Source organism: Chenopodium quinoa, unplaced genomic scaffold (genome assembly GCF_001683475.1).
Source record: "Chenopodium quinoa cultivar QQ74 unplaced genomic scaffold, ASM168347v1, whole genome shotgun sequence".
NCBI lineage: Eukaryota > Viridiplantae > Streptophyta > Magnoliopsida > Caryophyllales > Amaranthaceae > Chenopodium > Chenopodium quinoa.
Window position 1 is genome coordinate 6,198,152 of NW_018745454.1, and position 22,242 is coordinate 6,220,393.

A 22,242-nucleotide genomic window follows, 5' to 3' on the forward strand; every position below is an offset into this window, starting at 1 on the left:
ATTTCTGGAGAAATCTCTATCATCCTAGGCCCTAGAAGCAAGTATTAGTCAATATTTGGACCCCCTTTTGCAGGATATAAAACATGATTTTAAACAAGTAGATGTAGATGTGATAAGTTTAATTTGTGTCCAATAATGAAATATTAATCATTATACTCATCAATTATACAGAGTAATATTCATGATTATAAGCCAATTTTCTTAATTGAGTATATCTTGGCATTTCAATGTGATAACAGATGCAATAAATCGAGTTGAATTAATCAATTTGCCCTAGGTACTATTACTTCAGTCAACAGTCTTAAGAATCATCACCTGATTCAACAAGCTACCTAAAGAAGAAATTATCCTGCAGATCGTATAATTAATTTTCCAAGATATGTAAATCACTCTAGAAAGCTTGAAACACACAACTTCTTCGACAAAGCAATACCACAACAAACACACTGAAATAGCAAATATAAGCCACCTATAAGGCATGCTTCTAACAAACACACTCTAAAAGCAAATACATGAGTTTTCCATTTGGATTTTGCAGCAGAAACCAGTGTTCCAAGAAACAGGTGCAGAGGCTTAAAATGGCTACGCAAGCATGGATTCTGTAGGGCAGGACATCACTCAAAATCCTGAGCTGAAACACAGAGAGACGATCCATAATGCTAGTTTTGTCTAAAAGACAGAAGTTTGATGAAAGTACAAAGAAAAGATAATGCAAACAATTAAATTATACCATATTGAGCATTTAAGGATTAGTTCCTCCTGATATGAGCTCCTCCAATTCATCTATCACAGCCTCGTAGCAAAACTTGTATTGATCCTAGAAAAATCCACACTTATAAACGTACAGAATAGAATAGAAGCAGAGAAATTACATGCTAATTATATAAGATCCCAGCATCGGGATAGAAACAGAATACATAAAGATAGTTACTGAAAAGTCTGACTCACCAGCCTTTCTCCTTAGGAGAACTAATCACAAATAAATTTTTACGTTTTCATCATACCAATAATGTATTGATTTAAATTTCTTTTCCATCAATAACAATCAAGGGAGTGAAGTCCAAATTAAAAAATAAATCCTAGAAAGTACACTATTATATTGAGAAGGCCTAAAATAAATAGTAGGTGCCTCCTTGTTAAGGAATGAAGTTTTCTTTCAGAAAATGTAACAGCTTTTAACGGACATCCTTATTTAGAAATTAGAACTATGTATACGTGACCATTCTTCTGTACAGAGAATGCAACATCAAAGGGTTGGACTATTCAACATGACTACTGCAGCATTTCCAATAACTAATTAATCAATCTTATAGCTTCATCCAAACCCAAGCAATAGTTATAACCAAAAGACCAAACACAAGAGTTGTCAACACTCAGAAGAGACAATACCAGTGATTGGACCATTCCAGCTCGCTGAAATCTGAATGCCTTGACAGTTTTGGCTAATTCTAAGGCAGACTCATCTCCTCCTAGAATTCTTTGGATTGTATCATGAATGGTGCAGTATGTTCCAGTACGGCCAATTCCAGCACTGAGAAAAGTAGCTAATATGTCAGAAAATCTGAAATTATCCAGGTAATAGTAAGCCCGGAGAATAAAGTCATTTATTTACTTACCTGCAGTGCACCAATATCGGGCCAACACTGGGAGGCTGATGAAAAATTCTTCTGAAGAATTCTCGAACAGCTAATGTGTCCTTCGGTGTGCCATGATCTGGCCACCCTAGATACTGAATATGCAAAACCGACAATGCCTCTTTCGACTGAAACAAATGTGAACTGTAACAGTGAGGTACCATCTCATCAAGGGACGTTGCTACTAAAAATGCCAGAGAAAGAAAGCTCATATATGGATAAAAGCAGAATTTCAATTAACATAGTTCTGTATAACTATCAAACAGTGAATTCATAGGCGTACTAATCATTTTCATTTCAATGTTCCAGAGTTTTCATGTTTATTGGACTCAGGTTTGTGCCCAAGCATTAGCCTTGGCCAGTTGGCCCTTGGCTATAAAACTCCTTTATTTGGCCCAGGATAAACTGTCAAGCATCCACAACCATATGTCAAATCATCAAAGAGCTGACATGAGTCCTTAAGGTAAAATGAAGAGTTCAAGGAACATAACTAAGGATGTCAATGGGTCGAATCTGACAAGACCCACAACCAAACCCAGACCAGACCTGGATTTTTAAAGGTGGACCCAGATCAGATCCACTGGCTCTAAATAAATTAGACCCATACCAGAACCACTGGGTCTAGCAGGTCTCAGGTCTAACTATGAATTTTTAATTTTTTTAATCACTTGTTTAGTTATTTTATATACAAGTATTACACTATCCTATTACTTGAATATAAACAAAGATACATAAAAAAAATTTGCTACATATCAAAATAGATTGCATAGAAAGAAAGATAAAACATACTAGTTCATAATAAAAAATAAAAAATCTTAAAAACAAAGTTTCATGCTGCAGGTCTTCATTTTATTTTATTTTTTGCTCCAATTAATTTCTTTTATTAAAATGACCTTACCTCTGCTTTGGTGACTTCCAATTGCCGAAAGACCAAGGAGCTCCCAGTTTCTTTTATCCAAGTTGTGACGATAGAAATGTTGCCAAATTCATTAGGTCCATTCTCTGCTTGAAAGTAGTCATGACACTTCAACTTCTGCATTCAAAATTCCATTCCAGAAATTAAGTTACACATAAATAGATTACTAGTACAAACACTCTGTTCAACAAAGAGTTTCTTTATGTTTTTTACTCCTGAGATGCAAACCTAAATTCAAGAGTTGAACCTTGAAAGCAGCATTAGCAAAAGAATCAAAGGGAGTTTGGAAGAAGTACATCAGTGCCAGATATCTGTCACATAGAATGCTAATTATAATAAGGTGATAGCAATCAATTTACCCCTTCAAACAACCGTGTAAGCATTACAATCACAGGGCAGCGATACTGCAACACCATTTCCCAGAAATCCGTAAATGTGCTTGGCAATGGACCTTGTGTGGCTATGAACTGAGGAGCATGTTCTGCAGAAGACTAAATTTGACATAAAATTCAATGGACAAAAAAAAAAAAAGAAAGATAAACTACGAAAAAAGTATGTAGTGAATCTAGTGATCATGCTTGGTTTACATAGTAAGATATAGAGTGCAATGCGCACATCACTTACATTTACAAAGCTTGCATTGATGTAACCCCCGTCTGTCAGGACAATTCTGTTGCTGTCAACTGTAAAATAATAAATAAATAAATTTTCTTTTTAAAAAAAAAAGACAAAAATAAGATTTTTAACACAGCTAGACAATTCACAAGTATATAACAGTAATTAAACATGCGGATCATATCAACATTACCCCAATGCCACTGAAGAGGCTCTCTAACCTAGTCGATTCAAGAGGTATTGAATGCATGTAGTATTGTAGTCTCATAATCTTACACTTTTAATAATGGAGAGATTATTCCCCATCAAACTTTGAATTTGACATACACTAACTGTTTGCTACGTCAAAATGAATAGGAACTTTAGGCATTTACTTTAACCATTTTAATTGTGTAAGTTATATTCCAAAAATCAATGGTAACTAGTACGTAGTACATGTTTGATTCCATTATAATTGGAGAAATGACAGAGTAAGATCTTTAAAAAAAGTTAACTTATTGGATTAGGAATTACATGGTAAGACATTTGGATACCGATTTTTGTTCAAATTGTCCACATGAATAGCCACCTGACAGATTTCTTCCTTTTGCTTTTCCACATCAGATTCTTTCATTGATTCTACCTGCATCAGAGAAGAGCTGGCTTAACATCTATGTCATTGTAGGAACCACAAAATAATGAAGAAAATATTGATGAGCAGAAAAATCGAGAGGAATCACACATAATACAGCATAATCTGCAGGGTGTGATGGACTAAGTATTTCCCACCCTAACAGATATACGGAATAATTATAGGTTTACTAACATAACTTGTTTTGCAAGTTTCATATTGATGCAAAAACTGACATCTTCTTACTAAAAATGAGTGAACAGCAATTGTTTAAAGTGAAGTAGAAATCGGTAAAAACTCATATTTAAAAAGATCAAACAGTGGTTACTCTGTAAAGTGTCACATGAAGTAGTGGATCAGACATAATACCTCAAGAAGATCAAACTCACGTTCTTTGAAATCAGGGTGCCCCAAATTCTCCTTGAAACAGTGAAGAGCATCATTGCAATATTCTATCTGCTCAGCGGAGAGAGATATCTGAGGAGGATGTTGTGGGAAATCAAAGGATTTGGGAGGGTGAGACAGAGAAGGGGTAGAAGAAGAAGCTGAAACTGAAGTAGGTTCTACAGGAGCAGCCATATTTATCCTTAAGAAGTTAAGAATAGCGCGAGAGTGAGAAAAAAAAAAATGAAAGGTATTGCTACTTCTCTTTCAATGTCTTCAGGTAAGTTCTCTGATTCTAATGTTTGATTTTCAACATATTTATAGTTGGGAAATAAGAAAGATAGTCTGTCTACTTTTCTTTTTTTATCAGGACATCCCAAACTTTTCTACATTATTATAAACGGAATATATAGAAGTACCATTAATTAATGGCTATGTGAAGAATTTTGCATTATTGATATAAAAAAACAAATGATACATTAAGCAAGTTACTTATTATAGTTGATCATTTTAAATCGTATCGTACATAATATGCTATCTTTATTATTACAGTACAAAACACAGAACAAAAAATACATACTTGATCATCACTTGCTAACAACCCACAACAACTCATGTTCTACCCAATATAATCATCGTACCTTATTGAAACAATACTATATCTAAGCCTTTACCTCCATTTATAATAACCAACAGCTTAGCCGCCCTCATTGTTATAATGGGAATATAATAATACAAAGTATCAAACTTCATCAATTATTAAAAGCAATACGATGAAGACTTACAAAGCAATCTCTAGTCAGATTACCATCATAAAATTCGCAATGTACACATACATTTTCATTTAAATAAGCTAGACTACATCCCATTGACGGGGGGGAGGAAATCTGGTGATCGATTTGCTTTACATCTACTGGTCTATGTTGTATGTATATAGAGTCATCAAATACGAAGCAGCAGTAAGCCGGTAACAATACTAACAACAACAAAGTTAACTTTAAAATGCCTCTCCAGGGTTAAATGTACACATACGGGCAAAAGAACAAACAATATATGATAAACGCGTACAAGAACATGAATTAAAACTACAGCAGAAGGCAGAAACCCAATTTTCCGAGCTTGGTGCAATCAGAAAAAGAAATAATAAAAGCAAAGACTGATTACAGTCTGGAAATTTTAGCAGTACGTTGTACATTAAGCAATCATCATTCTTCCTCTGTGAATATTCATGTAAGGAAATTACCTTGAGAAGTCACTGCTGCTCTTCTACACCTGCACCAGTCTTGCTGCCGCAAAGAAGCAACATAATGGCAGAACAAGGACAATCCTGCAGAGTCTACATTCTCTAAATAAGATAATTCTGAGCTGAACAAAAAATAATATTGGTACATGGTGCGAAATGGGTATAAACTTATGAAAATAGCTAGATAAAGGTGACATACCTTTTAGCACTTTCTCAGGATCCTACCCAGATATGAGCTCCTCCAATTCATCAACCAACATCTTCCTGATATGCGCTCCAATTCATCAACCAACATCTTGTAGCAGAAGTGGTATTCATCCTAGATAAAGGGCACATGCATAATCATGTAATGGGTTTACAAGACATAGGAAAATTACTTCATAAATCCTAATTCTTAACAAACACTTTAGCATTAAACAAAGGCGGAGATTATTATCCTAATTTAATAAAATCAGTTTCTGTCCTCTACACTTTCCATCTGTGAGGGTTAGGGTCATTTCTCATTCCCACAACTTCAAGGTCATTCTTACTCACTCTTATACCAAACCTAATTATTATATATTACCCTCATCAAACATACCAAGAAAGTCCAAGTTTATCTCCTTGATAAACATAACAATTTATCAAGTGGCAATTTCCAATTAATAACCTTATAAAAGTTCCATCTTAATCACTACTCAAATCCAGGCAAGGCCTTGACAACACGCTTGCTTTACTGCGATATAGTATACCGAACTTCGAAAATTTTTACATAGCCTAAATTAACCACACAGAATAATTTCTTAACTGGCAAAAATGGTACAGTATAAAGGAGGTTTTTTTTTTTTTTTTTTTTTAAATTAAAAAAAATAAAACTGAACAAGAAAATTAAGATAGCCAATTAATCAAGACAAACGCAATAACCATGATCATTAGCATTAAAAACTCGAAACGATAAGGGGAAAACAAGACGATCGTCAAAATCATACCCCAGTCATCCATGATCGTTTGATCACAATCACTGCAAATTACAGCACAGGCTTAAACCCTAAATTCAAATTAGCAATAACATTTCAATTATCAATTTATTATCACAATTTGACGTAACTAAAAATAATCAACTCAAGAAATTTCAACACTACAATTGAACGCAATTAGTTACTTAAATTTTTAATCGCATAAAACGGAAACCCTAAATCTCAGTACTGTAATAATTCAGTTTGATTGGAAGCCTAAATTATCACTAATCAATGAGTTGCAAAAGCTAAATAGGTAAAATACAGCAAATTAAATAAAATTCTTACCATCCATGTTTAGAGCGGAAGCTTGAAGAAAGAGAAAATCATATAAATGAAAGAAATTATGGGATTTGGATGATCAAAGTATGGATGATTCAATCAAAAGAGTGATTTCTCTTTAAGATGAAGAATGGAAGAGGAATAATTGGAGAAAGTACAAGTTGATCTTCAACAATTGTTTATGGAAGGACAATATTGTACATTTGTACAGTAGATATATGGATAAATATTTTGGTCTTAAAAAAAAAAAAAAAAAAAAAAAAAAAAAAAAAAAAGGATAATTGACTGTTGGCACAATGGCACTTGATACACTCATTCCGTCCTTTTTTTTTTTTTTTTACCTATGTCTTAAAATGCAATTACTCCCTTTCTCAAAAAAAAAAAAAAAAAAAAAGGGAATTACTCCACATTTTGGTCAATGTTTTGAAATTTGAGAATGAGGGATAAATCAAGTGGTTAGACCTCTCATTTTCGATTTCAAGCGATTCTGAAATCGATTCGTATCACTCAGTCTTATATTTCTCTACATACCAAAAAAAATTACGAGTATTTTTAAAGTTAAACTCATTTATTTACAACTGAGGAAAAAATGTCAACAGAGGATGTAATGGGGAGGTAATAGTGCAAAGCTTGACTTTAACATCACAAGGGCATTTTGACTTTGACAATATAAGGGCATTTTGGACTTTTTCCCTCAGACTTGAACATCAGAAGTTCACAGCTCCGGGGCAAATTTGATGTTGATATTGTTGAAGCTATGGCAATGAGGCATGCTTTGAAGATCACTATGGAAGCTGGTTTTGTACGAGTATGTTAGGTGAGTAAGGTGACTGATAACAGCAAAGTGTACAAGCATCTTCAAAGTGATGTCTTCACAGATACTAATATGTTAAAACAATGGGTAAAATAACCAAACTTGACTCATAATTAATAAAGCACGCCTCTTTAAATCAAATTTGAATAGTTACATATAACAGCATTGTAAGAAACTTAATACACTGTTTTGAATTCTAGTGATTGACAATACTGATATACAGACAATAGTCACAAAACTCGCAATATGTCCACACTTCCAATAATATTTGTTTGGGTTGGGGGATTATAAAAATTCCAGAAAAACAAGCATCGTCACAAAATCACAACAATAAACTTTAAAAATGTCTTTCCCGGGTTAGATGTACCAATACAAGTACAAGAATAGCTATATACTTAATTAGTATGGATAGAAGTACACTCACAGAAATTAAATGTACATAAGAATCCGAATTTCCATATGATACTAGGGATTAAAAATCATAAATTCTGAATACAGTCTGCTCAGTATTACGTTGCAAATCAAGCAATTTTCATTCTTCCTTCTGCAAATATCCATGTTGAAATAATCACCTTGAGAAGTCACTGCTGCTCTTTTGCGCCTGCGCCAGTCTTGCTGCAGCAACAAAGCAACCAAATAAAAAGGACAGGATCGATCCTGCAATAGCATTATTCTGAGCTGAAGTAGAAAATAATTGGTCTGTGATGCAAAATTTACATAAAAGCAATCTTATGAGAATATTGGATATACCATCAAGCGCTTTTCTCAGGATTGTAACTTGATATCAGCTCCTCCAATTCATCAACCACCACCTTGTAGCAGAAGTAGTATTGATCCTAGATAAAAGACACATACATAAAAATCAAAAAATGTATCAAGTTTATAGACATAACTATATAAGACATTACTTCACATCCTAACAATTAACATACACTTCAGCATTAGAAGAAATGCAGAGATTATTATCCTATTATAGTAAAACCAGTTTCTTTCCTAAGAGATACTTGTTCACAAAGTCAACAGTAACGAAAAAAAAAAGTGGCAGAGCCACTATTTGGAAATTCAATGGTAGTGCTCCCACTTCTTCCAACTTCAAGGTTGGGTTGTATTATTGGGTTCTCATTGACCGTAACATCCAGATTCGTATTTTAGGGAAGGGTTTCCCTATGGTTGGAGTCCCTTTTAGGCTCATAGGGGATGGTCCTCCTGAAATAGCTAACTAGTAATTACCATATCCTCTTCTGTTGTGCCCACACCTACCCTTCGAGAGAGAGAGAGAAAGAGAGAGAGAGAGAGAGAGAGAGAGAGAGAGAGAGTACCAGTGTTTGAACCATTCCAACTCGCTGAGATCTAAAAATCTCAACAGTATTGGCCAAATCTAAGGCAGACATGTCTCCAGCAAGAATCCTTTGGAGTGTGTCATGAATGGTGCAGTATGTTCCTGTGCGACCAATTCCAGCACTGAGCAAAGAAAATAGGATGTGTGAGGATCAATGGTCAATGATTAACTTAGAGAGCAGAAACTAGGAACTGAGCACGAAGTATACCTGCAATGTACCACTAAAGGCCCTAAACCAGGTGGCAGATGATACGTTCTTTTAAAAATCTCTCTAACAGCTACTGAGTCCTTGGGAACACCATGATCAGGCCATTCAGGATACTGAATATGCAAAACAGACAATGGTGCCTCTTCCGACTGCAATAACCACATAAGCACAACAGTAAGTTACTGGTCACTGTCTCATCAAGTACATCAAGTTATAGAGAACAAGCTCACACTAAAAAGAATTCAGCTTAGTTACCAGACTGCCAGTATAAATGTCAAGGAACAAATCTGATGAGGTGATAACTGATAATTGTACTTGGTCTTTAATCAACAAATTTTTATAAACAAATTCAAGAAGCAAATAGAAGTAAGACTTTTCCAATACATTCTCGGTTTATTTACAAATAGTATTATCTAATGCAATAAGTCCAAGCACTTCGATGCAAAGCAAAATGATCCAATATTCATAATTCATGATTATTCAGCATTCCTTGCTCTGTTTCTATTTACCCATACTCCATAGTCCATACTCCCACCAAGAGTATGAAACAATTTCTCCTCAATTATTGCAAACAAGAAAGTTGTATTAGCTATGAAATGGCTAGTGCTTCTGCTTCATGAAGATGAATGATATAATTTAGTGAGTGTTTGGCTTATCATTAGCCTTCTTATTTGCAGTATAATCATCTGCTTTCTAATTTGAGAACTATTTACAAAGTTTGGGTGGTCAGGGCTAGAGCTAAGATTTTATTATGCTCTTTTCTCTTATTACTCGTCACAAAGCTCTTCAGTTAATTTAAAAGGATGGTTCAGGTTGGATCGTCTTTAAAAACTCCACTGAGATGGTTCAAGTTGGATCGTCTTTAAAAACTCCACTGGATTTCTCTCCTAATCCAAAGATCAATTAAAAAAATAGATAAGGCCATAGCCTAGCATATTTATTCTTTAAAATTATTCTAGTTCCTTCTAGTTCAATTTTTAAGACAATAATTCAACAATGAACTACAATTTTGAAGACATAGAATGATCTTACCTCTGTATTGGTCACTTCTAAATGTCGCAAAATTAAAGAGCTCCCAGTTGTCTTGATCCATTTAGTGACAATTGATATGTTACCAAATTCCCGAGGACCATCCTCTGCTTGAAAATAATCACCACACTTCAAAGTCTGCATATGAAATCCAAAAATGTAGATACACACTATTAGAGCAGAGTTCGGAACGGAAATTCGTGGAGAGCAATTAAGATATCCACACTCCCAAACTAGTACAAGAAGGAATAAATCACTGCGTGCATTTCTACAAACATATAGGCCATCACATATATGGAAGAATAAATAATCCAGAACCAATAACTTCCCAGAATACAGCATTAAGCTTGCTTGCTTACAAAAGCTGTGTGTGGCAGGCCTAAAATACTCGTAAACACACTGCATATAATAAAACACATACTCAAATGAAATACAAGCAGCTTAAACTAACCAACTTTGATTTTTCTCTCTCCTCACACATTATATGCTTTAAACAAAGGCACTTAAAAAGTTAAAAATTAAAATTATCTCTGTTACTGATGTTTTAGAGGTGTGCTTCCTTTCTAATCCATGTAAATTTTATACGGAACAATCCATATAAGCTTATATATAGTTATTTAAAATCAGATTTAACTGAACATTTGCCATATTGTTTAAGATAGGTAACTTTCATACAAGCTTTAGTTCACCATGACATCAAGTTTGCCATTGATTTAACATCAAAGTTATCTCTAGTATTTGCCTCCTTGAATAATAATCATAGATAATTTTATGGGCATAGGAGTGCAACGTCAACAGTGTTTTCATTTTCACACAACACATTCAAATGGAATTGCAACATGTGTATCATCACTAAACAAACAATAGTCAAGTGTATTTTACATTAATTTGTTTTTTGCTCTGCTTATTAGTGAAGACTGAAGACATGGATCAGTTGAAGAAGCAAATAGCATATGATTAGAGAAAAGTTTGGCAAGTCACAAGTCCCTTTCCTTATATGGTCACACAACTCAAATAAGATGGTATACGGCACAGTGAAGTACCTTGTAATTGTCAACCAGCCGTGTTAGCATCACAATCGCAGGGCAGCGATTCTGCAACACCATTTCCCAGAAATCTTCAAATGTATGTGACAATGGACCTTGTGTGGCTATAAACTGAGCAGCACCTTCTGCTGGTGTCTACATTTGATATGAATTCAGATGTCAAACAGAGAATGTAAACTATTATGACACCATTCATCTATGAGTGACAGTCCCAAACACAAAATATTTGCAAAAATTTAGCAATTTTGATAGTCAATTATTCATGCAAAAAAGGGTTTGAATTGCTCTAGATTTTTTTGTCCAAATAAAAACATAAAATAAAAAGATAACACTTCCATGAGTATTATATTACTCGTACGAAATATAAATGGTCAAATATTATATTCAATGATTCATTCAATAATCAGATCACAGCAATCAAGTCTAGATGGAAGGAGTGAGTAATAAAACAAATTAGTAAAAACTACTCCAGGAGTCCAGGGTTACATAATTCAGTGGTGGAGAGCACATACTAACTTTTATAAAGCTCGCATTAATGTAACCCTTGGCTGATGGTCTATAGTCCTTACATGAGGTCAAAACAACTCTGCTGCTGTCAACTGGAGACAAGGACAACAACAAGCTAGTCAATTACATTATTCATTCATAACAACATTCAAACTGATAAAAAGAGTCAGTGAAAGTGTGAAACAACTAGAAACCTTCAAAGAAATAGATTGATTGGAAAAGAAATTACATGGTATAACATTAGTATAGCGGTTTTTGCTCAAATTTACAGGGTCAAGGGCCACCCTACAGAGTTTTGTCATGTCAGATGATCTGATTCTTTTGTCCTGCACCCAAAAAAAGCCTAAGATCTCAGAATAGGAACTGCATCACACTGAACAGAACTTGATAAACAAAATTTGGCGGACAAACAATAAACAGCATAACATAATCTCCAAAAATAAATATTACTCCGTAATAAATAAATTATACAAGTAAAAAGAGATTTTATTTATCTATTTATTAATAAGAAATGAGAAATACAACTAGAGGAAATGAGGTCCCACCAAGTGCCACAACAGAACAAAATAGAAATGAACCATTGAAGCAACATAACATTCAAATTCTAGTATTTCACCCTTTTATAAAGTGCAACATGGATTTTATAATATCCATTCACAGAAAATCTATGGAGTAAAATTCACATAGCCTTAAGGTTGCATACCATCGAACCATTCACATGGTCTAGGTGAGGCGATTTTGAAGAGGCGCAGCTTGAGGCGCACAAAGATTTTGTTTTTTTTCAATTTTTTATATACTGCTTATTATATGCACCTCACTTCAATGAGGCACACTTAGGCGAAAGGAACTCCAAAAAGCCTTTGTGCTCCTTGAGCCTTTTTTACGCATTGACCTGGCTGACTATCCACCTAGATATTCTGATAAGAGACATTCATGGATCAAAGAAGTGCCTACTTTGACTAAGATATGAGTAGTCCATTCTAATATAGTAATATTAAATACTCCCTTCTTCCCTATTTTTTTCCCTATTTGACTTTTCACGGTCACCCAGACACCTCTTAAAACGTATATATCACTAATTCTATACACGTAAGTACGTAACATTATAAATACTTGATATTAATAAAATGTACAATGAGACGAATTCAACAAGATCCTGCATAACTATATTATCTCCTATAGATTAACTTTCTTATAAGCAATGGAAATTAGTTTAATACGGTAGAGCTTGGTTGAGCTAATAGCTTATCAACAGAAACATGTATGACTGTTAGAATTGAGAAAGAAGTACTTTGTAACATAATATCCAGAAAGGAGTTTCTCTTGGAATGGGAGAATCATGGCCACTGAGAAAAGTTGATGCTACTTGGCAGCTTCACAAAGGACACTGCACACTTTAGAAACTGCTTCTAGAGCAAATGTCCTCCAAAAAAAAAAACAGCTAAATCCTTGAAGCAAACATATTTCCTGCTCCAAAAAAATATTTACAAATTCAAACTCTACACCCCTCTCATCAACCCATTCCCTCCACCAATTCCCATTCCCCCCCATTCACAAAAGGCAGAAACTGCTCACTCAGTTGGAAGCATAGTTTCATAATTTCTAATACTTAGTTCTCCAAGCAACACTCATACTATCAAAATATGCCACTTATTTCAAGAATTCGTACAACATAAAGCTTCTCAGTTTGATTAAAATTCCATGATCGTTCCCACTAATTTACATTAGATAACAGAGAAGGAAGTAGGGAATCCTCAAGTGCTAACAACAGTGTGGGTCAAATCAGAAAATACAACCCTTAGAAGGCCCCTGGAGCATGAAGTCAGTGACAATTAGAGATACTACTGAGACAATTTTAACCCATAAGCACTTGCTAATTCGCAATCCCAAAAATCAAGTCAATCCTTTTCAACCACAATGTCCACTAAAGAGCATATCATGCCCTATGCCACAACATGTAAATATGTAACAGCTCTATCCAAACCAACACAGATCGAAATACAGGACTTGCAGGTGTACCTAACAGAAATCGACCTAACTCACCCCGCTCTCAAAGTCTCAAGGAGCTTATATCAAAAGAATCTAGCATTCATAGTGTAGATTATACTCTCAAAGAAGGGAAGAAGTATATTTAGTCCCCTATTTGGCACATAATCTATGGTGTTAATACCTTTAACTCCAAAAAGTGTTGCAACAAAAAGACACTAAAGAAGCAAAATTATTGTAGCTGTTACCATGACAACCCACAAAACAAGGGTATATTTGGTAAAATTAGGAGCATTTTTTTTCTTTTAACAATGTACTTTATGCCGATCATCAACTAATTATGTCTAGGTTTTAAGCATCTGAATTGGACAACATCATCAAAATTAACATCAATTAACTCCTTTTTCCTTCTAATTATATATCCAAAATATCTTCTAATCATACAACAATAACCTACAAGTACATACAACCCAACATTCAACATTGAACTAAAATCAACAGTACATCAAATATCTCCCTAAAATAATTAAAACTGCAACATTCAAGCTGATCCCACCAAATAAAGCACAATTCATAAAAATCAATTATTTTTCTGGGAAATGAGTAAAATTTATGAATAAGAAGTACCTGAAGAGAATCGAACTCACGTTGAATGAGTTGGGTATTGTCCAATTTTTGTTTGAAGAGGTCAAGAGCACGAGAACAGTTATGAAACTGGTCAGAAGAGAGAGAAAATGCAGGGGAATGTTCTGAAAAATCGACAGATTGAGGAGGAAGAGGAGGTGGTGAAGAAGAAGAATGAAGAGAAAGTGAAGCAGGTTTTGGAGAAGAAGCAGACATTTTGGGTTTTTTCCGGAAGCAAATCCGGGATGAAACAGAGTTCCCCGTTGTTGAGAAAATGAAAAAAGATCAAATTTGTAGGGTTTTTTTTCTGGGAAGTCTGAAAATTTTAGACAGTGTGAGCTGTTGTTTCTGTAAAATTGTGATTTGGAAGAGAGATTTTCGAAAGAGATAGATTATCTATTTATTTATGTGGGTCAATTTGATTTCGCACTCTTTTCTTTTTGTTTGATTTTTGTGTTGGTGGATTTGGTGTTATGGTGGGAGATCATTGTATGGGTGTTGGGGTGTGTTTGGTGTGTGCTTTTTGAACCATTTTTTTGTGAAAAGAAATATGGTTAACATAGTTGGCTAATTAATAACGAGTACTAGAAGTACTAGTTAAGCTTAAGCTAACATCATGGTAATAACCTTTTGAGCTTTTTTCGATGAGTTAGTAACGGGATGTGTGGTCATGATTGCTTGTATTGATTATTAAAAATGGTTTCAACCGTTTAGATGGTCTCTAAAGGTCTCGTGCAGTCTATGAAATTTATTTCAAATGTTGGATGTCTAACTTGAAGACTAAATCATTCGAGTCCAAAAATGTTCTCTAAAGGCTAAATTGAAGACTAGCTATATTTACAATATTGGAACTGGCTAAATTGGTTTCGACCACTAAAAAGGCCTCCCATGGATTCACGACTCGCGAGCTCCATAACAAGCATCATGATTCATGTCCTACATACTTTATAGGTCTAAAAAAGCCGAAAAATTCTTACAATCGACAGTTCTAATACACAATTTAGAATTAATTTCACCAAATTTTTTGAAAGTTGAAGTGAATGCCTTGTGGGCATAAAAGTGTTAGTTTAAAGCTATAATAAACCTACCAATTCGTTTTTAAACTCTAGAGAATGAGCTTGGGACGGGAATGTTAAATTACGACAACTGATACACTGACAGTATATATCAATTTGCGATATACTTCGTAAGTTCGTAGTATATTGATTATCAACGCAATATGGGTGTAAAAGTGAAGACAATTTTGAAATTTTTACGACTAATATATCCCGAAAGGAAATCGAGCAATAAATTATGTTTCCCTTCTTGGCTACTCTACTCCAACTTATCAAAATATTGCCCCCCTTAATCAATTTTATTTTTTGAGACGGATTAGTGTATGATCTTGGATCTTGTGAGAAAACATTCATAACATTAGAAATGTATTTTACCTTTTCAAAAAAAAAAAAAAAAAAAAAAAAAAAGTGTACTAGAGTGAGTGAGTGACCTAACTAATCTCGGGGTGTGTTTCATCCAAAAAAATCACAGCCCCCAAACCTTAAAACTCCTCAATCCTCAATTCCAAACAACCAAGCAGCCAAACTGGCAAAACCCTCCTTAAACCCCAAACTACCATTTCCTATTCTTCACTTCCCCCAAACCCAGAAAACTCTGCAAATTTAACCACAAAAATGCTAATAAAATCCAAAGTTCAACGCTTTATATTTGTACCTCACCACCCAAATCCCTCCAATTTTCAATGTATAAGAACTTTTCTTGATAACATTGAGATAAATTTTGTTCCAGATCGTGGGTTAGACCATGCTGTTGAGAAAGAAAAAGACCTAAAATATGTGGTTAATCTCAAGAACTTGCTTAAATCAGAGCCTTCAAAGTCTCTTTCTCTGTCCTCCATTGTTGACCATACAGAGAAGCTCAGTATCCCATGTCGAACAATTGATTTTATTCGTAAGTACCCTAATTTTTTTGAAGAATATTTTCCTGCTAATATTGGGGTCCACCCACATGTTAGATTAACCCCAGAAAGTTTGAATCTTGATGCTGAAGAACAGTTGATGTATGATAGTGATACATTTAGGAAAGATGCTGCTGATAGGTTGTTGAAACTCTTGATGTTGTGTAGAATTAATGAATTTCCTTTGAAATTGATTGATAGGTTTAAATGGGATTTAGGTCTTCCTGATAATTATGTTGATACATTAGTTCCTGAGTTCCCTGATTATTTTAAAGTGAAAAGGATTAATCAGACCCGGCCTAATAGGGTTGAGGGTTTGCTGGAATTGGTGTGTTGGAGTGATGAATTGGCAGTTTCGGCTATTGAAAAGATGGCTAAGAAGGGGGATCCCAAATATGAAAATGGGATGCCAATTGCTTTTCCTTTGCAGTTTTCTAATGGGTTTGAGATGGATAAGAGTCTGAAGAGGTGGTTGGATGACTGGCAAAAGTTGCCTTATGTATCACCTTATGAGAATGCAACTCATCTTCAGCCTAATACTGATATGTCTGATAAGTGGGTGGTTGCGGTTTTGCACGAATTGCTCCATATTCTAGTTTCCAAGAAGACAGAGAGAGATAACCTGCTTTGTCTGGGAGAGTTTTTAGGTATAAAGCCAAGGCTTAAGCGTGCATTGGCTCATCATCCAGGCATATTTTACCGTTCAAGTAAAATTGGGACTCATACTGTGGTTTTAAGGGACGGGTTTAAGAGAGGTTTGTTGATTGACAAGCATCCATTGATAGATATGAGAAATAAATATATACATCTGATGCACAAGGTGAAGGAAGGGAAGAAGTCAAAAAGTGTGGCTTGTCCTAATGCTGGTAAGCAACAAGCAGTGAAGGAAGGGGAAGTGGAAAATGAGGAAGAGACTGAAGAGGATATGCAATTATCTGTTTCTGATGTGGATGAAAGCAGTGATGATGAGGAGGACAAAGAGAGAGAAGTGGAGGAGCAAGCTGAAAGCTCAAGAGATAAGGTTAATAAGGGAAGAAGAAAACCTGGAGAGGGTAGGGGGAAGCCTGGGAGAAATGCTTTGGAGGAGGAAAGTGATAGTGATGATGATGAGAAGCAAGTTGAGATCGCAGAGGATGGGCGCAATAATGGAAGAAGCGGATCTGGTAGGGTAAATGAAGGCAAGGGAAAACCTGGAGAGGGTAGGGGGAAGCGTTGGAGAAATGTTTCGTGGGATGAAAGTGGTGAGGCTAGAGAGGAAAATCAAGTTAGGAGCTCAAGAGGTGGGCGCAGTAATGGAAGAAGAGGATCTGGTAGGGCAAATGAGGGCAGGAGAGATTCTGATGAAGGTAGGGGGAAGCCTTGGAAAAAAGCTTCCCGCAATGAAAGTGGTGGCGATGATGAGGAGGAGCTAGTTGAGAGCTCAAGAGGTGAGCTCAATAATGGTAGAAGAGGATCTGGCGTGGTAAATGAGGGCAGGAGAAAACCTGGAGAGGGTGGGAAGAGGCCATGGAGTAATGCTTCACGGAATGAAAGTGGTGGTGGTGGTGGTGGTTATGAGAAGCGAGCTGAGAGCTCAAGGGGTGGGCGCAGTAATGGAAAAAGAGGATTTGGTGAGGGGAGGCCATGGAGTAAAGCTTCACGGGGTGAAAGTGGTAATGGTGGTGGATATAATGAGGAGCGAGTTGACAGCTCAAGGGGTGGGCGCAGTAATGTTAGAAGAGGTTCTGGTGGGGGGAGGCCATGGAGTAATGCCTCAAGGGGTGAAAGTGGTAGTGGTGGCAGCTATAATAAGGAGCGAGGTGAGAGCTCAAGGGGTGGCCGCGGGAATGGAAGAAGAGGATCTGGTGGGGGGAGGCCTGGGAGAAACTCTTCTCGTGAAAGGTTGGCCTAAAATAACCCACCAGAACTTGCAAAATAGGTCATACTCATTAGTCATTGCAGAAGAATGCGTTAAGCTAATAGCAAGTCCAATATCAAGATAATTGAGAAAGCACTCTTTCTGTCACTGTATCACACATAGCTTTGTAAATGATTCAGTGTCTAATGTGAAAGTCTTGAATAACGGTATTTTATTTCTTTTTTGGTTATAAACCAGCCAGTTTTGTGACTTGGTTGTTCCATATCATTCCACCTTCAAAATTTATATCCTTGAGATGTTTATTATTGTTTACATTGCGGTGTTGATGTTATTTAAATCTATACGCCATAAAATCACGTGTATGAACAGTTTTGCTCCGTATGAAAAACTACAGTATCCTAAATTTCTGTTGCGTTATGGGGGTTATTAATCTCTCAAGATTAATAATGTCAGAAATCCTGTAGAATGGTACTTGCTATTTAGTTTAGCTGGACTTAAAACATATGTGGTCTATGATACACCATCAATCCATCATATTGCTGATTTATGTTATCGTTCATTTTTTCCAAATAGTATAGATTGCTATTAAAGTGGTGATAACATTGTTAATTATATTTGCTGATGGGTGATGAAGTTGTCAAGCCACTAAGTGCGCTGGAATGCCACCTTTTGCATTGTAGTGCTGCTCTTTCTAATTGCCCAGACCATGCTGTTCACAGATAAATTCCTTTCATGTATGATTATTGGGAGAAGCTTTCTGTGAAGTCCATTACTGTTTATTGAGTGGCTCCATAAATTGTAATATGTGCAGGCATCCCAGGTGTTATTATTGTGGTTCTTTGTTATCTGCATATGGTCTCTATTTTATAGGTACTCAACTACTCATGGTATGGACTTTTAGTTCCTCATTGATGTCATATTATTTCATGGCATGGAGCCAGTTCAAGTAAACTTATTGGTGGGTTAGTTGGCGTGCATCTAGTCAGAATTTGCCATATTTAGTGAGGCTCAAACACATTGGGTTTTGCATAATGGAATCAATTAAATGTGTGTGCAAATTAGATGAGCTGACTTGGGAACCTATACTCATGTTCATGCTCTTTGTCCCTTCAAGGTTCAAGTCTGTTTCCTTGCTTTTACTGATCCATTATTTACAAATAAAGTTTATGATTTTTGTATAATTATAATTACTATTGTTTGACAGATATTTAAGACAAGATTAGTATTATTGGTCAGTACGAGAAAGATATTGGAGAATTTAACTTCATTATCAATTGTGACAAATCGCAGCCATTCCATCTGACAGAACTCAAGTTGTGCTGCATTATCGCCATGATTATGGGAAGATGAGTCAAACTTGTGCCAGGTTTCTATCTCAACCCTCTTGTTGCTAGTATGCTCTGAATATCTGCATCTTCAGCCCACCATTAGAATGTGCCAATATATAATATAAACGAAATTGACCAACATATTGCTAATCATATTGACCTCCACAAATGAGTAATAGGCATCTTGTAATAAGAGGCTTTTATAAGGTCCGGTGTCTGCAGTGAATTTTTTCAAACTTAATCTGATGGGGGTTTATGTGTTGGATGTAGCTGCTTAGGTTACACATCTAACAATCCTTATCCCCAAAAGATTATATGCCGAAGGCACAACTTAGTATATGGGAGTTGTTGCTGCAATAAACATTTGCATACAAAAGAGGATGGGGTTTGGACTTAATCAGTGAGTGACTTGTTTTGAGACAACTTAGACAAGGTTGCATCAGTAGAAGTTTAAATTCTTCGGAATGGCCCTTGTCCTTAGCAGTGGTCTATTGAACATTTATAACTAGTCCTGTGGTTCATATTGGATCCATGCCAAAACTGATAATGTTGTAGAATGTAACGTAGAATAGACCATAGCTGATGATGATGGCATTGTTTTAATCTTCCCTATTGTGGGCCTGTATGCGTGACTTGTGCATTGACTTTTAGCCGCATGAATCTGAAATTTGGATGTGACAAGCCTTAGATGGTCTTTTCAGATGCTATCTTATAGTACTTGTTGAATTGATTGGTAGCATAAATGGTGGAGAACTCTTGCTGGTCATCTAAATTGAAATATCTAGGCTTCATGAGATAGTTGAAGTCACTGTTAGTTTATGTGTTGTGGTTTAGATGTTATGGTCTATTCTGTGTGTATAAATGATCACTTGTTCAAGCCTTAGTTCTAGTACCAAGTTGTTAATGCACTGTACCTTAGGATGCTAGTTACCACAAAGAGAACAATAAAGTTTATAATACAGTACGATAAGGTAGAGATAGTGGATGCAGTTAGCGAAAGGGAATTGACTGAATCACTGAAATAGATAGTTCAACGATGTGCACTTAATGCATTATTGCTCTCTTCAATCATGTTGATTTCATAATGTAAATGGATTGAAAAAATCACGGTACATGACAATGGAATAATTGCTATAATATAAGGTTGGTTTCAGAAACACTGTCTCTTTTGTTACAATAAATAATGTTTATTGTGGTAGAAAGTACTCTTTGATTAATCAGGAATTGTGACAAGGTCTATAGCTTTGTGCCTACGTGTGTGACTACTATTGTGGTTGAATCATTAAGCATTTTTTGCCGATGTACCGGTGACTGTGACTTTCACTAACATTATATGCAGCTGATGGCTTACCATACAGGAAAGTTTGAGTAGAAATTTGGTAATCCGTACAGATTAGAGATTTGTTATATTGTCTGAGGTACTAATTCTTCCACCTTCCATTTTTTAATTCAGATTTCATTTACTTTACAGTTATCTTTTTAAGTGTTTCTTATTTTCAAACTCAAAATATGATTCGTGGTACCAAAGTTTTTAGTGACATGATATATACGTAAAATGTAACACTGTTGGTGGATAGCGGCTGACATCTATACAAATCAGCTGCGCCTAGCAATCTGCATTTTGATATTCTAATTAACTGATATCGACCTTCTCCCCTTATCAACGTTAATTGACATATTTACATATTGTACACTGACATATCGTTATAGTCCTTGTCGCCTCCTATAGTTATGATACTGGGACTTGGCTACTTGTTTCACTTTTTTTACGAATACTTGTTTCATACTTAGATATTTACTAGTTAGTAAAAACAAATAACTTGATGTTTTTGGTCCAAATTGGATTCTCAAATGTTCATACACATATTAGTGTCGAGGATCCAACACAGGTTCTTTAGGTAGATTAAAGAGCCTGATTAACATAATTGTCATGATTATATACATCCATGTAAGAAGTTATCATTATTGAGTGATGAAAGATCCTGAAACAAGAATGACTCTTCAATTAGTTGAAGGCACATCTTACCTGAAAACTGTTGCTTGTTCACTGTAGATTTTAATAACAATATATCATTGACTCTTGTTATGATTGTTACCCTTCACCCTTTTTTTTCCAGATTCCTGAACAAAAAAAGTTGGAAATTCTTGAATTGTTCTTTTCACCATACAACCACTGAACTGCAGGATTATTGGTACAAAACTAAAGTTTTGTTGTTTCTTGCCATAGTAATGAGCTTTTGTGCTATATGTTGGAACTTTTATACTAAATATTCTGATTATCTTGCTAATTATAGCTTATTTCTTTCTCTAAATACTCTAGAAAAATTTCGACGGTGGAGAATGCATATCTTCGGTACACACGAAGAAGCCACCTTGCAGCATCAAAAGAAAGCAAAGTCATATACCTAAGTAGTGAGCATGGCAAATAAGATATGGTACATAGATTTGGTATGGTAGAATATGTTTCTGTACATATGCATGATGATGCAATCTCTTGCTGTATATTGTAGTATGATTGATGCCACTACTTGCCATGGATACATAAAAGTAAGTGGTTTTGTGCTTTTGTGACAAGTTAATGGGTGTTTTTCCTGTTCTTTTGCCATCTGCAAAAGTTTTAACTTGTAAAAAATAGCTGATTTATCCACAGAATATTTGGACTAAATGCTCACAGCCTCACCCCCACCCCCACCCCCTACAGTACAAACACATACGGGCACGCACACAGCTATTGCAACCGATTGTTGTTGGTCTAGACATGATTATTGGGCCGGTTTGATTGCGTAACTGGTGGTGAAATTGTTTTCTCATCTAGAAGTACGAAGCCAATCTATTAGAAATTTGGAATCCCTCTTATCAAGTGTAATTTC

At 35.5% G+C, this 22,242-nt stretch overlaps 3 protein-coding genes across 9 annotated transcripts; 1 reads left to right on the top strand and 2 right to left on the bottom strand.

Moving 5' to 3' along the window:
• Positions 1 to 222: 222 nt before the first annotated feature.
• LOC110714489 (protein-tyrosine-phosphatase PTP1-like) lies at positions 223 to 8,086 on the bottom strand. 5 transcript variants are annotated; one of them, XM_021893017.1, is made up of 12 exons: positions 6,686 to 6,883; positions 6,371 to 6,429; positions 5,602 to 5,721; positions 5,403 to 5,495; positions 3,679 to 3,787; positions 3,175 to 3,233; positions 2,910 to 3,041; positions 2,533 to 2,667; positions 1,617 to 1,762; positions 1,390 to 1,531; positions 731 to 817; positions 223 to 631 (listed from the first exon to the last, which is right to left on the bottom strand). In XM_021893017.1, the coding sequence occupies exons 5-11, from the start codon at positions 3,776 to 3,778 to the stop codon at positions 743 to 745; spliced, it is 789 nt and encodes a 262-aa protein (XP_021748709.1). In that variant the 5' UTR covers positions 3,779 to 3,787; positions 5,403 to 5,495; positions 5,602 to 5,721; positions 6,371 to 6,429; positions 6,686 to 6,883; the 3' UTR covers positions 223 to 631; positions 731 to 742. The 5 variants fall into 5 exon arrangements, with proteins under 5 accessions (XP_021748709.1, XP_021748707.1, XP_021748706.1 ...); XM_021893015.1 differs by lacking the exon at positions 6,371 to 6,429 and having other exon boundaries at positions 5,403 to 5,486; XM_021893014.1 differs by lacking the exon at positions 6,371 to 6,429.
• Positions 7,808 to 14,841, bottom strand: LOC110714488 (protein-tyrosine-phosphatase PTP1-like). Of its 3 annotated transcripts, none has more exons than XM_021893013.1 (9): positions 14,236 to 14,841; positions 11,852 to 11,948; positions 11,632 to 11,714; positions 11,113 to 11,250; positions 10,073 to 10,207; positions 9,041 to 9,189; positions 8,813 to 8,954; positions 8,244 to 8,329; positions 7,808 to 8,108 (listed from the first exon to the last, which is right to left on the bottom strand). In XM_021893013.1, exons 1-8 carry the CDS (start codon positions 14,446 to 14,448, stop codon positions 8,246 to 8,248), a joined length of 1,041 nt encoding a protein of 346 aa, XP_021748705.1. In that variant the 5' UTR covers positions 14,449 to 14,841; the 3' UTR covers positions 7,808 to 8,108; positions 8,244 to 8,245. The 3 variants fall into 3 exon arrangements, with proteins under 3 accessions (XP_021748705.1, XP_021748704.1, XP_021748703.1); XM_021893012.1 differs by having other exon boundaries at positions 7,808 to 8,166; XM_021893011.1 differs by having other exon boundaries at positions 7,808 to 8,150; positions 14,236 to 14,839.
• A 523-nt stretch (positions 14,842 to 15,364) lies between these two features.
• On the top strand, positions 15,365 to 18,358 carry LOC110714089. The gene has a single exon (XM_021892562.1). It carries the CDS (start codon positions 15,903 to 15,905, stop codon positions 18,075 to 18,077), a length of 2,175 nt encoding a protein of 724 aa, XP_021748254.1. The 5' UTR covers positions 15,365 to 15,902; the 3' UTR covers positions 18,078 to 18,358.
• The last annotated feature ends 3,884 nt before the right edge of the window (positions 18,359 to 22,242 follow it).